The sequence below is a fragment of the Podarcis liolepis genome, assembly GCF_965112155.1.
Source record: "Podarcis liolepis genome assembly, chromosome: 12".
NCBI lineage: Eukaryota > Metazoa > Chordata > Lepidosauria > Squamata > Lacertidae > Podarcis > Podarcis liolepis.
In genome coordinates this window covers 45,977,349-45,994,297 of record NC_139563.1, presented here as the reverse complement: position 1 = coordinate 45,994,297, position 16,949 = coordinate 45,977,349, and the positions used below count along the sequence as shown (strand labels likewise).

At 43.3% G+C, this 16,949-nt stretch overlaps 2 protein-coding genes and 1 long non-coding RNA gene across 3 annotated transcripts in view; all 3 read left to right on the top strand.

The window, feature by feature from the left end:
* The window catches only part of ENTPD3 (ectonucleoside triphosphate diphosphohydrolase 3), a 28,167-nt gene extending 22,291 nt beyond the window's left edge, over nt 1-5,876 (top strand). The window contains 5 exon segments of the mRNA XM_083468669.1: nt 283-513; nt 1,366-1,638; nt 2,200-2,310; nt 3,067-3,204; nt 5,617-5,876. Coding sequence (XP_083324795.1) covers nt 283-513; nt 1,366-1,638; nt 2,200-2,310; nt 3,067-3,204; nt 5,617-5,850 — 987 coding nt within the window. The 3' untranslated portion in view covers nt 5,851-5,876.
* Nucleotides 4,624-5,520, top strand: LOC310690074. Its single transcript, XR_014517869.1, has 2 exons — nt 4,624-4,783; nt 5,358-5,520. It is a non-coding gene; the product is annotated as an uncharacterized lncRNA (long non-coding RNA).
* A 3,307-nt stretch (nt 5,877-9,183) lies between the features above and the next one.
* RPL14 (ribosomal protein L14) lies at nt 9,184-15,687 on the top strand. Its single transcript, XM_083468638.1, has 6 exons — nt 9,184-9,336; nt 10,758-10,859; nt 11,956-12,050; nt 13,322-13,421; nt 14,695-14,748; nt 15,579-15,687. The coding sequence occupies exons 1-6, from the start codon at nt 9,334-9,336 to the stop codon at nt 15,651-15,653; spliced, it is 429 nt and encodes a 142-aa protein (XP_083324764.1). The 5' UTR covers nt 9,184-9,333; the 3' UTR covers nt 15,654-15,687.
* Nucleotides 15,688-16,949: the final 1,262 nt, after the last annotated feature.

The window sequence follows — 16,949 nt, the reverse complement described above, 5'->3', positions numbered from 1 at the left end:
CCAAAGTGAAACTGGTGGCACCTCAACCGCCCTGATCAAATGTACGTAGAGTGAACTACACTATTCCAAACTCTTCTTGTGACAGCGTCTTGCTACTTCTGTGGCTTTATTCATTGGAAGAACACTCTGATTTATACAGCTCCCACAGGCAACCTGGGGAGCGCTTTTCGCATTGATCTCAGCGCAGTTTTGTGACACCCTGTAAGCTCAGAAGGGAAGGTTTAGATGAGAGCAGAGCCCCATGGTGGCCCGGGATGTCAAATCTACCTTCTTCCTTTCCAGAGAAACCTTTGGAGGGCCTGGGTCCATCCCCACGGAGCAGAGACCACAGGTGCCCTCGATTTAGGAGGGGCCTCCACCCAAATATCGTTCATCCCCGATGAGACCGGTGACACGACCAACAGCACGCTGCCAGTGCAGCTGTACGGCTATGAATACAGTGTGTACACGCACAGCTTCCAGTGTTACGGGAGAGATGAAGCAGAGAAAAAACTGTTGGCATTGATACTACAGGTATGGCTGAGGGAATGCTCTTCTGCTAGGACGGTCTACTTCTTGAATGCAGAGAAGGGTACAGAGTTCAGTGGTGGAGCAAACAGTTTGTGTTAAGTTGTGGGTGAACATATCAGACGACACAGCGATTCTTCAAACAGCTCTTGTTTATTCACAGGCCAGAACAGAACTGAACTGAAGGGTTCAGTCAGCCTGCTTATATAGAGGTCCAGTACAACGTAACTGTAACAATTTTCTAAAACTATCCAATCACTGAACGTCACTTTCAATCCCTTATTTGCATAACTACCTACAGTATCCCCCTGCTGGCTCAGGGTGAGAACTTCAGTGCATAACAGTTTGCATGGCTTGTTTGCCATTTTCTCATTAAAAAAACCCTGGAGCAGTGGAGATTCAATCAGCAGTCTTCTTTCTCCCAGAGAGGTATATTTCAAAAAGTAAAAAGCAGTACGCCCCCAAAAGTCATTTTAGGAATGGTTGAACTTTTTTAAGACAACACAAAAAAGAAAAAAATGGAAAAAAGGCGATTGACAATCTAAGTTATGCCAGTCTGAGTTACTGGCCACAGGGGAAGATGGAGAGACAAGAAAACAGAGGAAGTCCAAAGCTGATGTAACAAAAACCCAGTGGTTTTTATTAAGCCAAAGCAACTTCAGAAAGGTGGAATTCAGAGAAGCATTGGGGGAGGTTTTTCTACTGCAAAGCTGCCTCCCTTTATGGATGCTTGTTGGTCAGGGAAAAATGCAAAACATACAGCCTATTTTAGTGACGTTCCCTGTAACAATGACTCCTGTCGAAATTATCCCTCCTGTTTAAAACCTCCCTGTTTGTTTGTTGTTTGTCAACTGCCAGAATTCAGGTGATAAATCCAGGATCAATAATCCATGCTATCCTCGGAATTACAAAACTGTTGTAACCACGAAATACTTATACGGCAGCCTCTGCACGGCCTTTATAAGGCCAGAGAACTACAACCCAGACCAGCTTGTAAATGTCACTGGAAGTGGAGATCCAGCTCTCTGCAGGGAAGCCGTATCCAAGTTATTTGATTTCGCAAGTTGCAGGGGGAAGGAAGACTGTTCGTTTAATGGCGTCTATCAGCCAAAGGTTAAAGGGAACTTTGTGGTACGTTTCATTTGCCTGGTGCTTATTGTGCTGTTCGTCTGTGTATGTGTGCATGTATGTGTAGTTTTGTAGTCAGCATTTCTTTACAACTGGAAACTATTCAAGAAATTACATACAGGATATCGCTTATCTGAATTCCCCCAAATAATCATGTTATGTATGATTAAGAGATAAGTTGAAAAAGAGATAAGTTGAAAAGTTGATTGCTATTATTGGATGAACAGGGGAGGGAACTTAGATAATAATGATTTCCCAGATAAGAGCAAAATAAGGAGTTTTCAAGAAAATAAATGTTCATTGGAAAAGGGGTCTTATTAAGAAATTTCTGGAATAACATGCAGGATAATAGCCCGATTTGTTGTTTCCCATGTTCTGCTCTAAAGGAAAATTTGGTGAACTATTGTTTAGAATCATGTTTCTAAACATACACATGTTTGTGTGTTTACAGTTTTTATCTCATTTCGTTTCTGTCCTGCTTATGTTTTTGTAAAATAGTAAATAAATAATAATAAAAAATAAAACCACGGTTGAGGTCTAACTTTTACCTGCCTTAATCCATAGGCCTTTTCTGGATTTTACTACACAGTCAATGCTCTGAATTTAACTGGAGAATTTTCACTGGCTGATTTTAATTCAAGCATGTGGACATTATGTTCAGAGAATTGGAATCAGGTCTGTATCAATCTTCTGAACTCGTAGAAGGCAACTGTTGACAAAAGTTTGCTATACTTGTGCAAAACTAAACACTCTCATTCATCAAATGAGGACAAAATTGATTTAGGCTGCATTCCAACGCACACTTTCCTGTGAATAATTTCCACTATTTACCATGAGACTTACTTCCAGGTAAATATGTCTTGCTTTTCATAAAATTTAGATTCAGACTCTGAAACTTGACAACAGAAGCATGTTCGTAATGCTGAGAATTATCTAGCCAAATTATCTAGAGGCAAGTGTTTAAATGTTGCTGGATCATGCTTTTTATTTTTATTGTTAGAATGGTAAAACAAAAATCCAATATTCCTGCATTGGAGGGGGTTGGACTAGTGTCCCTTCCAATTCTATGATTCTATTATTCTCTTACTCAGTTCTATACAAATAATTAAAACCAAAATACTGTTCTCTAGCAGAAGTCTTAACAGGCATCCTCTAGAAATATAATACATATCACTTCAAAACAAGTTGGCACGATTGCTTCCAGGCAGATCTCCACATTTATATTGCTTCATTGCCGTGTTTCTTTCCCTTGACAAACTCATATTCAGAGCTAATTACCGTACACCAAGAGTCTTACCTTGAATTTTCAGAGTACCATTTCTTTACCTGCCCTAATGACCTTGATCACAACGGAAGGCCAGAGTAGAAATTTCCCCAACGAAATAAATATTAATGTTGATTTGTTTCTGAGTAACTGTTTTTGTTTTTCAGCTTCCGTACATGATACCTAAATTTGATGAAATCTACGCAAAATCTTACTGCTTTTCAGCTAACTACATCTATTACCTGCTTGTACATGGGTATAAGTTCAGTGCAGAGACTTGGCCACAGATTCGCTTTCAGAAGGAAGTAAGTTTAACTCCCATCCCTCAACCCCCCCTCAAAAGATAGTGGAAGTCTTGAAAGATTAAGACTTTGGAAATCTTAGGGTGGGAGTCTTAAGGGTGGAAGTCTTGAGAGATGAAAACAAAGTTAGGGACTCAGAGCCATTGCCAATAGATGTTTTGTTAAGTTGTGGGTGAACATATCAGACGACACAGTGATTCTTCAAACAGCTCTTGTTTATTCACAGGCCAGGACAGAACTGAACTGAAGGGTTCAGTCAGCCTGCTTATATAGAGCTCCAGTACAATGTAACCATAACAATTTTCTAAAACTATCCAATCACTGAACATCACTTTTGATCCCTTATTTGCATAACTATCTACAGTATCCCCCTGCTGGCCCAGGGTGAGAACTTCAGTACATAACGTGTTTCTTAACTGTTGCAAAAATTAAAAATAAATTTGGAAAACAGTTGACTTTACTGTGAACAGAATTGCTCCTGCCACTACTTCTTTGGCGATCACTTGTAGCCGAGTAAGATTGTCTTCCATGAGCACGGTCTTAACAGTGAGTCCGTAAGTGACTGTGGAGGCCAATTCTGGATCCACACATCCTTCCACAGTGAGGACATAGGTTTCCGGGCAGGAGTTGAGGATTTGCCAAGCGTGCCTTCCTCTTAGCACGTTTCTCCCTTGCGTCCTGAGTTTAAGCATCTTCAAAGTCCACAACAACTTTGGTAAAGTCCCAGTTGTCGGTGTCTATACTACGTTTTTAAAGATTTGCCTTGAGGGAGTCTTTGAACCTCTTTCGTTGTCCACTGGTATTTCACTTTCCATTCTTAAGTTCAGAATAGAGTAGTTGCTTTGGAAGACGATCATCAGGCATCCGCACAACATGACCAGTCCAACGAAGTTGATGTTGAAGAATCATTGCTTCGACACTGGTGATCTCTGCTTCTTCCAGGACGCTGACATTAGTTCGCCTGTCTTCCCAAGTGATGTGTAAATTTTTTTCAGCAACTAGGGACATCGGAAGCTGGCTTACAGAGTCCGAGCATCTGTCTGCTTAGTTTAGGATTTATTAGACTGACTCTCCAGGATATGAGTCAGGGTTCTCTCCCAGCCCGATTCAAAGATGCTGGGGACCCTCTGCTCTACCACTGAGCTATGATGCTCCTCCAGGACTTTGTCAGGTGGCAGATTGAGGTTTTTTGAAGTGGTGGCTAAGGTTTCTTTTCAAGTAGAGGGATGCCTTGACCCTTGGCCAACCCTCCATGGGTTGCACGTTGAAAGGTGCAGTGTGGCATCAGAGCAGGGGACCCTTGGGAGTGGTCAGTAAATATATAAAGGTAAAGGTAAAGGGACCCCTGACCATTAGGTCCAGTTGTGGCCGACTCTGGGGTTGCAGCGCTCATCTCGCTTTACTGGCCGAGGGAGCCAGTTTGAATCAGAACCTCTTCACATGTTGATTGTTGGATGAAGAGGCGATAGTCCCACTTGTGTCATCTGTCCACTCCTTTATTTCTTAGCAAGAGGATTGAGAACAGTGTCTGTGTGCAAATGCAGATGGAGTTAACATGAAAAGATGCAATGAATGGGAAGAGGTGGGATAATGATAATGATAATAATAATAATTTATTTATATCCCGCCCTCCCCAGCTGAAGCCAGGCTTAGGGCGGCTAACAACAACAAAATAATACAACATTCTAAAATCATTTCATTATAAATTTAATTCAAATCAAATTGATGGCAACCATTGGGCTAGAGTTCTGTGAAGATTGCCAAAGGAGGGAGTCAGGCTGTGCCCTGGCCAAAGGCCTGGTGGAACAGCTCTGTCTTGCAGGCCCTGCAGAAATATGTCAAGTCCCACAGGGCCCTAGTCTCTTGTGGCAGAGCGTTCCACCAGATTGGAGCCACAGCCGAAAAAGCCCTGGCTCTGTATACAGTGGTACCTCGGGTTACATACGCTTCAGGTTACATACGCTTCAGGTTACAGACTCCGTTAACCCAGAAATATTGCTTCAGGTTAAGAACTTTGCTTCAGGATGAGAACAGAAATCGTGCTCCGGCGGCGTGGCAGCAACAGGAGGCCCCATTAGCTAAAGTGGTGCTTCAGGTTAAGAACAGTTTCAGGTTAAGTACGGACCTCCGGAACGAATTAAGTACTTAACCCGAAGTACCACTGTATCTGCTGAAGATTTGCTTCCACATACAGATATTTGTGAACTGGCCTTTTACTACATGCACCCAACATGCTAGTTTTGCTATTCACAAATGTATGAAAATATGCTATTAATTTCTTATAGCAACTTTTTTGGTCATATTAAAAAACAACAACCCACAGTACATAGGAAAAGCAGATCTTCTATCTTCTAGAATGGCCCTGAGGCTTCTTATCTGAAGAGTCTAATTTGCTGTTCTTTTCCTGTGTTTCAGGTCGATAACAGCAGCATAGCCTGGTCGCTAGGCTACATGCTCAGTCTCACCAACATGATTCCAGCAGAGAGCAATATGATCTTGTTGCCCATGAGCCCCTCCCTGTTCGCTGGGCTGCTTCTCTTTTTCACAGCCGTGGCGTTACTGTGCCTCATCTTCCTCGTGTATTCGTGTGTGGTGTCGCGCATGCGAAAGAACGCCTGTCATGTCGACCACGTGTTTCCTGTAGAATAAATACGCTCAGAACGGAGAGAACAGAACGGTCTCTTATTTGAAAAAGCAGTGTTTTACGACATAAGGGAAACGGCGGGTGCTTTCGAATTGAGCCGTTTTGGTGCCGCAACAAGACGAAATGAAGTACAGGCAGAAAAAAGCCCTGATGCATCTGTTGGAGAAATTTAAAAAGAAGTTCCTAGACTGGAGGTATTTCCTCCCAGAAACCCCAAACAAAAGGGTGCAGGCTCCAAGGGAAAAGAAAGGCCTTTATCGAAATAAAAATACGCATAGGGACAGCCACAAAAATAAGGAGGAGGCTGCCAAGAACCACATCCAAAGCCATATTTTTTATACACTTCCAGATTACAAATGTCATTGCATTTCACCAATGAAAGGATCACAGCAATCTTAATAGTTGCAATCCGATGACATCATCCTAAACCAATCAAATCACTGGGCTTTTCAGATCAGCCCTTATCATAATATCATGTGATTGCATAGAACCATTTTAAGTGTGTTTATTTATTAAGACTTTGGCTGATTTTCCTGTTCATTAGATGCCTTCCAATATCCCCTTTCATCTGTCCACAAAACAATTCAATATTAATCACAACTGCCATGCCCAACTGATTCCCTTTTCAGGCATAAAACGGCCACCGAAGATTCTGACAGTTTATTCTTTTCGGTGCTCTGGAGTGGTACATTCACTATGTATGGTACCTAAAAGCATCTATCTCTATACTGCAAAAGGCAGATCTAGGCCCTTTGGGTTCAGCAAGACTATAGAGAAAATGGAATTGGAGCAATACAAGGAGTGCTAATTTAATATACCGGTCACTCAAGAACTGTGGGTAATAGACAAATTATGTTCTCGCATTTGTAATAATAATGATAATGATAATAATAATAATTTTATACCCTGCCTACTCTGAATATTAATAAAATATTAGAATATTATTAATAATAAAAAGCAATAAAACATCAAACACTAAAAACTTCCCTAAACAGGGCTGCCTTCAGATGTCTTCTAAAAGTCACACAGTTGTTTATTTCCTTGATAGGAGGGTGTTCCACAGGGCGGGTGCCACTACCAAGAAGGCTGGTTCCCTATAACCTCACTTCTTGCAGGGAGGGAACCACTAGAAGGCCCTCGGAGCTGGACCTCAGTGTCTGGGCTGAATGATGGGGGTGGAGACGCTCCTTCAGGTATACTGGGCCGAGGCCATTCAGGGCTTTAAAGGTCAGCACCAACACTTTGAATTGTGCTCGGAAACGTCCTGGGAGCCAATTTAGGTCTTTCAGGACCAGTGTTCTATGGTCCCGGCGGCCACTCCCAGTCACCAGTCTAGCTGCTGCATTCTGGATTAGTTGTAGTTTCTAGGTCACCTTCAAAGGTAGCCCCACCTAGAGCACATTGCAGTAGTCCAAGCAGGAGATAACCAGAGCATGCAACTCTCTGGCGAGACAGTCCATGGGCAGGTAGGGTCTCAGCCTGCATACCAGATGGAGCTGGTAGACCTGTGCCTCCATGGACAGCTGTGAGTCGAAAATGACTGCCAGGCTGTGCACCTGTTACCCCATTCAGAACCTGCTCACCCGGTTCCCCAAAAACAGTAAAAAAAAGGTAAAAAGGTAAAGGACCCCTGGACAGTTAAGTGCAGTCAAAGGCAACTATGGGGTTGCAGCACTCATCTCGCTTCAGGCCAAGGGAGCTGGCGTTTGTCCACAGACAGCTTTCCGGGTCATGTGGCCAGTATGACTATACTGCTTCTGGCACAACGGAACACTGTGACATAAGCCAGAGCACACTGAAATGCCATTTACCTTCCCGCCGCAGCTGTACCTATTTATCTACTTGCAAGGGCGTGCTTTTGAACTGCTAGGTTGGCAGGAGCTGGGACAGAGCAACGGGAGCTCAGCCTGTAGTGCGGATTTGAACCACGAACTTCTGATCAGCAAGAGGCTTGGTGGTTTAGACCACAGCGCCTCCCGCTCCTCTTCCAAAACATTAGTTCTGTCTTGTCAGGATTCAACCTCAATCTGTTAGCCGCCATCCATCCATTATAATAAGCTTTATATGTGACACCTAAAATAAACCCCTAAGTCTCATTCTGTGCTCTTACTTCAGCAATTGGAGAGCGTTCTCCACTACACCTGAAGAAAGCAGACTACCTTAGGGAGTGCTTTGTCTTGGATGTTGCATGCAGGGGAACACTGAGGGATAAACAGCACGAGAGCCTGTTGCCTCACATTGCCTAATGATAGGGCTGGAGCGCCAATATATTTGCAAGCAGTGCCCACTAACTGTGCACAAAAATAGGGACTCCTGAACTCTTAGCAGTGTGATCCACTGAGGCTCAGGCTACAATCCTATACTCCACTTACCAGGAAGCAAGCTGCACTGAACTTGCTGGGACTAACTTTCAAATGGAGATGACGACGATTATTATCATCATCATCATCATCAATTAAATTTCTATACCGTCCGAGGACCATGGGACGGTTTGCAATATAAAAACACAAAAATACATGACATAATAAAAAACAAAAACAATACCCCCTCCCACATTTATATATATATATAATTTTTATTAAATTTTCTGTTTTACAATTTAAAGTACTCATTTATACATCCTTAAGATATCAATGGCTTCCCTTCTCTTTCCACATTTTATTTGCTACAATTCCATGTATGTTGAAAGGGTGGGGAAACTGTGTGCTCAGGTTATATACAGCTTGCAAGTACGTACAGTACCTTTTATTTTACGATTCAAAACGTGAGTCAGATGACGAAATGCTCAGTCATTTCAGGATTGCCATATTTCCAAAAGCGAAAATCCGGACCCAAAAGCAGTTGAGCTTTCTTTTCTTGTGTTTTTCCTACCCAGGTTTTTCGTGATTTTCGAAAATTTCCCATAGTGGTTGAGCAAAATTTCAAAAAAGAAAGAAAGAAGAAGAATTTTAAATCTATTTTTTTAGGAAAATCGCCCCAAACCCACTTCCGATATGGGCTGTCCTGCGTTCGGGTTTTTCCGGACACCTGGGTTTCACTCTGCCTTGCAAAGCACCACCACACAGCAAAGCATTGCACTCTCCACGCATCTCAAGACTGTCCAGCTACTCGGAATATTCGCTTCCTTTCTAAATCCAGTTTATCCCCCCGCGGCATACAGAATGCTCCGCGCGCATGCGCGCGCGCTTAGTGAGCAAGCGGTATTCCCCATTCCCAAACTGCGCTCGGACTTCAGATACGCTCGCGACGCATGCGCTTTCTCCGAGCGCTCGGATTCGCCCGCCTCCCTCCGCGTCCGCTACCGCGCATGCGCTTTACCGGCTGCGCTTTCGCCACTTCAAGCCAGCGAACGAGCGAGGAGGAGAATCGACGCATGAGGGCCCGCCCGCGGCGCCTGCGCAGTACAGAGCGGCGGAAACGGATACGCGAAGCGACCGGAAGCAGCTCTTTCTTTCTCCCCGCGGCCTTCGGCTCGTGAGGCGGCCATCATGGTGAGCGCGGGCTCCTCCGCGTGGCTTTACCTCGAGGGCGACTGGGGTGGGGGCCGGAATGGCCGTCGAGGGGGGAGCCGCGCGGCCTGCCCTTCGCGCGAGGCGGAGAAGGCGCCCGGGAGGGAGCGGCGTGAGGCGAGGCGAGGGCCGGGAAGGGCCTTCGCTTGAGGGAGGGGGGAGACCGTAAGGCTTGGGGGGGGAGAGAGGAGGTAATACAGTGGTACCTCGGGTTACAGACGCCTCAGGTTACAAACTCCGCTAACCCAGAAATATTACCTCGGGTTAAGAACTTTACCTCAGGATGAGAACCAAAATTGAGCGGCAGCAGCGGGAGGCCCCATTAGCTAAAGTGGTGCTTCGGGTTAAGAACAGTTTCGGGTTAAGAACGGACCTCCGGAACGAATTAAGTGCTTAACCCGAGGTACCACTGTAGACCAAAGGGGGGGGCAGGAATGGGGACGCGGGGTGGCGGCGGAGAGGGAGCCCCGCCGCCAACCGCCTCGTGCCACCCAGCCTTCGGCTCGCATGTGAAGAGCCAGGCACCGCGGAGCAACAGCAGCTGCCGCCTGAAATCTGCTCCTTGGGAAATCTTGACCAACCTTGAATTTCTGTGGCTTTTTATGTAACTTTTTTTTGAAAACTTGATGTAAATACAGATTACATACCTAGTTCCATCTTGAAATCTATTCCACTATTGTATTGCATTGGCTGTGGTCCTTCCTGATATCCTTCACTCTGGAGAATAATTTAACTGTGATTTTATGAGGAGTCTGAGCCACCAGACCTTTGCACGTTCATGCTTGCGCTCTCTTTCCCAGAGCCCTAGGTGACCTTTCTCTTGTACCTTTGGCCCCAGATAACTGTCTGGTTCCTTTCTGGCGGTTACATGGTGGCCACTTGGCCTTGCAGAATGTTTGCAGGCCATTGACTGACTTGAATGTGGGAGATCCCTTTGCCTCCTTTGCCTCCAGATCCTACTGCCCACCCCCTTTTCCAGAATCTGACTTACTTGCAGAATAAATAAATTGTTGCTGTTTTTTGTGTTGAATATATGCTACATGGTAATTTATGGACCTAATAGGTAACTGAACCCTGTATATAGAAATGAGCAAACAAGTGATGTTTTAGGGAGCAGGCTGGCAGGCGGGGCCCGTTACTTGCATCATAGGAGCCCACACAACACGAAATACTGTTGCTGTATGTGGGTTTTATTTTATTTGTTTTCTATCTTATATTATGTAAATGTACATCCAGTTTTTTCCCTTTAAACTTTTTGGGGGGACTCCAAAGAGAGTGGGGCCCTAAGCTATAGCTTGTTTAGCTTATATGTAAATCCTGCACTGTTCACAGTTCAAATTGTTCCTAAGTGCCCAGCATTACATCATTGTAAGTTGTTTTAAGTAATTTTCTGTCTCTTTAAGGTGTTCAAACGCTACGTTGAGATTGGCCGAGTTGCCTATATTTCTTTTGGACCACATGCGGGCAAGCTGGTAGCGATTGTGGATGTTATTGATCAGAACAGGGTAAGTTTGAATGCTTCCTTGTGTGCCTCTTGATGACTGAGAAGGAACAGAGTCAGTGCCATTATTATTATTATTAACATTCCTTTTTATTTGAAATACTTGCAGGCCACCTTTCTGAGCCAAGCTCTGCCATGATGGTTTACATGATAAATATTTCCAAAAATAATAGCAATAACATATATGCAAAGTCCTTTCAAGTACTTGAGTGCTGAAGTGACCCAGCAATAATAAAATATCCAGCCTAAAATATATAATTAGTTACTAAATCATCCATTTAATATAGCCCTACAGGAAAAAACCAATTATGTATAGGCTGCATGAAACAAGTCTTTAGAACCTTTCTAAAAGTCTGGAGGGTGGTGATTTTTCAGAGGCGGACAGACAATAAATTCCAAAATGTTGAAGTCAACTGTCAGAAGTGCCTCTTCCTTCTGCCTGACAATTTCACTAATTTAAATGGCAGACAAATGAGGAGGGCCCTCTGTTGTTTTTAATGTACAAGGGTATGGGTGCAGGTGGTCCTTAGTTTGCCTTTAAAAAACCACCATGTAAGTCTTTTTGAAGATCTCAAGCTTCTAGTTCCTATGACTGATCTATGTGTGCTCTGTGACACTGAGCAATTACCTAAGATTTAGGTGGGGTTGTGCTAAAGGTAGACTTGCAGACATTTAACTTTTTTCACAAATTCTTGTGTAGCCATTTATCAGTTGCCTTGTCCAACGTGTGCAGTACAATCCCATGCATGATTACGCAGAAGTCAGTCCCACTATGTTCAGTTGGGTTTATTCCCAGGGAAATTGTGTGTCAGATTGCATTCTAGATGGCTACTTTAGCCATTAAAAGGTTGCCATAGATGCTTTTCTTTCTGCCACTTGTGTGCAGGTGAGCTACTAAGGTAGCAAGGGAACTTCTGGCTTTCAAGATACTGCTGCTTTATAATTGTTTCAAGTGGTGCTGTTTGCCTTTCTCTGTTCAATTTTCTGCACTTCAATTTAGAATCTAAATCAATTCAGGTTTCCTTTTAGACTGGCAAAACAACATTGTATTTTTCTCCCTGAATCCAAGAGTCCTGTTGAAAGCCTTCTCTTTTCTCTAGGCACTAGTAGATGGTCCTTGCAGCGGTGTCCGAAGGCAAGCTATGCCCTTCAAGTGCATGCAGTTGACTGACTTTGTTCTCAAGTTTCCTCACAGGTCTGTTTTTTAATCTAGCATCACTTCCTCTCTAAATGTGGAAAATTGTGGAAATAGCTTGCATTGTTACTGCTATACCAAAGTGCATCATACTTCTCTTAACAGTTTATCATGTTCAGCATTGGCTGAAATCTTTGCTGAATATGTGTGGTTTCATAGGACTTTCCTCCATTTTATTGAAATCATTTTTATTTGATTTTAGATATACAAGGTTATAAAAATCCAAAAATAAATCCATATACAGTTGTACCTTGGAAGTCGAACGAAATCCATTCTGGAAGTCTGTTCGACTTCCAAAATGTTTGAAAACCAAAGCGCAGCTTCTCATTGGCTGCAGGAAGCTCATGCAGCCAATTGGAAGCTGCAGAAGTGCCATCACATGTTCAGCTTCCAAAAATAGTTTGCAAACCAGAAGTCACTGTTTCCAGCATTCGGGAGTCAAAACGTTAGAACTATTTACAACTGCATATTCTTCCATATTCTAACTTTTAAATCACTCCATATTGTCCATGGTATTTGTTAGCTACAAGTGAAATCAAAATCCTGCCAATGTTTCCAACTGCTTTCAGTGGTCTCTTAGATAACTTATATTCTTTCCCATTCTTTTGTAAAGTTTTTATCCTCTTGGTTCCTGAGTTTTCCAGTCAGCCTTGCCATTTCAGCATAGTCCATCAGTTTGCTTTGCCATTCCTCTCTGATAGGGACCTTGTCTTCTTTCCATCTGGAAAAATGAGATGGAGAGATGGAAAGGACTTCACTTTAGAGGAAGACTTCACTTGGTATCAGCTTGAAGGGTATCCTGCTATAGTTGGGCTGAAGGTCCTAGTTTGCTAGCTTGTTAAAAATGGGTACCAGCCGTTACTTCACAAACCTTCCCTCCGCCCTCCCCAAAAATTGACTGGCATGATAGGGTCATGTCTGCTGAAACTATGACATAATCATTGTTATTAAGAGCTGCCTATATAAAGAAGCTGCTGTTTGTGACTACTGTGTCCTTACAAAGCAAAAAGTCCCACGCAGAGAATTTTTCAAGCCATGTTATGATCTGAACTGTTACTTTTCCTAAACGGCTCTTATGAGACTACATTTTGAAGGGACAGATGTATGGTTGCTACAAAGCTTTTACTCCTTACTATTAAGTGAAGAGTCTATCGGGGAAATGCATTGTAGAATGTTTTTCGGTGCATTGATGCTGGCTACTGAGATTCATCTGAAAATGAGAGCTTGTGTTTTGTTTCAGTAACAAATTTTGGTGTTTTTTCTTAAATTAGTGCTCGTCAAAAGTATGTGAGAGCTGCTTGGGAGAAGGAAAACATTAACGAGAAGTGGAAAACTACCAGATGGGCACAAAAAATTGAAGCCAGGAAGAAGGTATGTTTTTGAAATACTGTAGCATGAAGTCTGCAACATTGGGCTGAGATACTGATGCTAATCTAGCTAAATAAGCTGTTGCTTGGGCAACTGAATGATTACTACCAGCAAAAGTATCAGCAGGTCAACATGGTTGCATCTCAATCTATTCAGTTAAAAGGCCACCTATCTATGTGCCTGGCTCCTGGTATGTTAGGTTAATTTAGGACAGGACCTTTAGGTTTTGCAATGGATGACTCTTTGGGTGCCAGCACTGAAAAACCCCTCCTCTTCTCTGTAGTATGCTCTTACTAGGTAGGTTTGCCTGGTACAGTGGTACCTTGGTAGTCGAATGGCTAGGTTCCCTTGCAAATTGGCTTCCAAACACCACAAACCTGGAAGTGAGTGTTCCAGTTTGCAAACATTTATCGAAAGCCACGCCTTCGTTTTTGAACTGTTTCAGGAGTCAAACGGACTCTCGGAACAGATTAAGTTTGAAAACCAAGGTACCACTGTACCTACTTTCATAGACTTTCAGAATCGGGGTGACTCTTTCTCCCCCACTCTTAAAACCTTAATTGTTTTTTGATGGGTTATTGGTTTTCTGAAGGGCCAGTAAAAATAGCTATAATTAACAATAAACAAATCTGTTCCGCATGCTCTCTGAAGTACCGTTCAGAACAGGTAACTGGCCTACCTTGTAGTCCTTGGTGGAAGAATTCTCTCTCACACCTAACAGTGTTAGAAACTCAGATATCTAAGCTGGGCGCCAAACAGCTCCTTAAACCAGGCATACGGCCACCAATACGGAATGCATAGCTGCCATTTTGGGGCCAGGCGGCTCAAAAGTTGTGTTTTTCAACACGGCTTTTTGGTTCCTGAAATTCATTATCATCGTGCAGATAAAATACAACAGAATTCTACAAGATATGTTGCTATTGTGTGAAAGCCATCAAGATCCAAGGATTCCCAGGCATGCACCTCCAGGTGGTGGCGGCGTCAAGCACCATCCTGGCAATTTCCGAACTCTGCCTCTCACGGGAGTTGTGAGGATAAAAAGGAGAAACGAGCAGAACTAAGTACACTACCCTGACCTTGCTGGGGGAAGGACAGGATATAAATGCAATTGACAAGATAAATAAGAATGCTCAGAAGCTAAATTGGCAGGCATGAGATATGTATTTCGTTGGGGTGAAAACAAGTTTGGAAGTTTGAACAAAACTCAGCATTATTTAGCAAGATGGTTATGTTTCTAACAATTATTTTTTGTCTGCCCTGGAAAATCTTTCCACAGAAAGCCAAGATGTCAGATTTTGATCGTTACAAGGTCATGAAGGCCAAGAAAATGGTAGGTAAAAGCAAAACTGCTAGTAATCTAGTTTTATATTCCTTTTTCTTTATGGTTTGAATAACCATGCTTCCTTTAACTATTTGAATAGAACTGTCCTGCATATCAGTGTGAGCACTTTGTAGTTTCATGTTCTGGGTTTGATTAGACGGGCTGCAATTTATATGCAGGGCTGCATTTGGAGACCCCACAATGGAAACTGCAGTGGGTCTGAATACAGCTGCTAGCCATGTGTGGATGGAACACAATTTGCCACCCTTGCTGGCTCTAGGGTTATCTCCGCTGCATTGGGAGTTTTTACACTGGGAAACAGGGAAGCGGTGTTTTATCTAGATGGCTGCCTTTTCCTTCACTTCCCACTTCCCTCTCCATCTTTTCCCCTCCCTTCTGTGCACTCCAAGGAAGGCGTCATTCATCAGAGTGAGGCATTGTGGGTGAGGCAGCCTCACCATTTTATGTGACGTTGGCAAAGCGTGTTTAAAGGTTCACTGCAGTGGTGCTCCAACCTCAAAGTGGGGGTCAAGGACTGTCTTTCACCCCTCCAGATCTGATGACTGAAGCAGTTGCCTCATCACAGGGCTGCGCCCGACCAGTTAGAAGTTTTGTCACTCAGTGTGCACTTCTGCAGTCCTTTCTGCGCAGTCTCTACAAGCATAGCTTTTATAAAATGTAACAGAAAACCGTTGACTGCTGCTCAAGCAAAATAACCCCAACCTGCATTGTAATACTTAAATCTTTCAGTTGCCCACTTACGAGTAACTAATAAAGTCCATTAGATAGGTTGAAAACGTGAGTCCTGCTTACGACTGTATAATTTTGCTTCCTTACAGAGAAACAGAATCATCAAGCATGAAGTGAAGAAGCTGCAGAAGGCTGCTGCTCCTCCTCCTCCCAAAAAAGAATAAATAGTCAGCAAATAAAATTTCATTTTTATGTGCACCTCGTATGGCCATATGACTGTTTCTTCAGCTGCTTTGACCAGATTTGTGATAAAAACTCATTACTAAGATGTGCATAGAATGGCTGCTATTCTTCTTAAGTTCAGGCAAATTGATACCTGGTGCTGGTGCCAACTAGGCAATAGCCAGTTAAGAATTACCATGTCTTTTGGGTAACTGTTCAAGTTTGTACTTGACATAAATAAGCACACTCCTCTTTCTAGAGTTCTGGAACATACCTTGGTGACACTTGACTATGTGCCTGTTGGTGTTAATGTAACTGAACACTAACTGAACAGAGCTGTATAGAACACAGTTTGTATGCACCAAGCTCCCAGGTTCAGTCCCTCATAACTCTAGGTAGGGCTGCCAGTCTATATACAATATTTATTTAAAGCGTTTATACCCTATATTTCCTTCACAGAGCTCAAACTACATGCATTGGAAGCTTCCTTATACCAGCCTAGGCATGCCTTTCCTTGAATTGCACCTCTTGGCAGCCCTTATTGATTAGAAAGTTGAGTTTTGTTGAACCTTGACTCCTGAATCATTTCAAAGGGGCTTTACCACTTTTTAGTGCCATATTTTGGCTCAAACTGTGTATACGTTCATGTTGATGTCTTTATTTTGATGCGTGTTTGTGAGAATACCTTCAATCAGATAAAACAGTGAGATGCCACCTGCTGGCCTAATCTGCCCAATTTCTCTTCTTTCCATATATTTGCTTGTGTTCAGTGTGTACTCTCAGTAAATGGGTGCACCCTCTTTGAGCCTCTCAGCCAGGATGTGACATGATACCCAGGTTGGGGATTTGGGTCTGTGTTGGCCGATGGAGAGGGAAGAGATGGGGGCACAGTGAAGTGCAGCTTTATTCCAGCTGGGTTTCTCTCTTTCAAAAGGTTTTTCCAGAGAAGGCACCAAGTACCGTATTTTTTGCACCATAACACTCACTTTTTTCCTCCTAGGAAGTAAGGGGAAATGTCTGTGCGTGTTATGGAGTGAATGCCTGCGGGTGGCGGGGGGGGGGGATCTGCTGCAGTCGTGAGCAGAGGATCCATGGTTCCCCTTCCTTCCCTCCTCCATGGTTACAAAGCATGGATCCACATGGATCCTCAGGATTTTTGCATTGGGCTACTCCAAACTCACTGTCAGATCACATGTCTGTGGCCACAGCATGAACCACAAAAATCATATATCCACTATTTCATTTAGAATATTTTTTTCTTGTTTTCCTCCTCTAAAAACTATGTGCGTGTTATGGTC

Excerpts from the sequence above, each read along its gene's own strand:
- RPL14 (XM_083468638.1), top strand. Across the intron at positions 10,860-11,955 it reads ATGTTATTGATCAGAACAGG|GCACTAGTAGATGGTCCTTG; the intron begins GTAAGTTTGAAT and ends TCTTTTCTCTAG. Across the intron at positions 12,051-13,321 it reads GTTCTCAAGTTTCCTCACAG|TGCTCGTCAAAAGTATGTGA; the intron begins GTCTGTTTTTTA and ends TTCTTAAATTAG.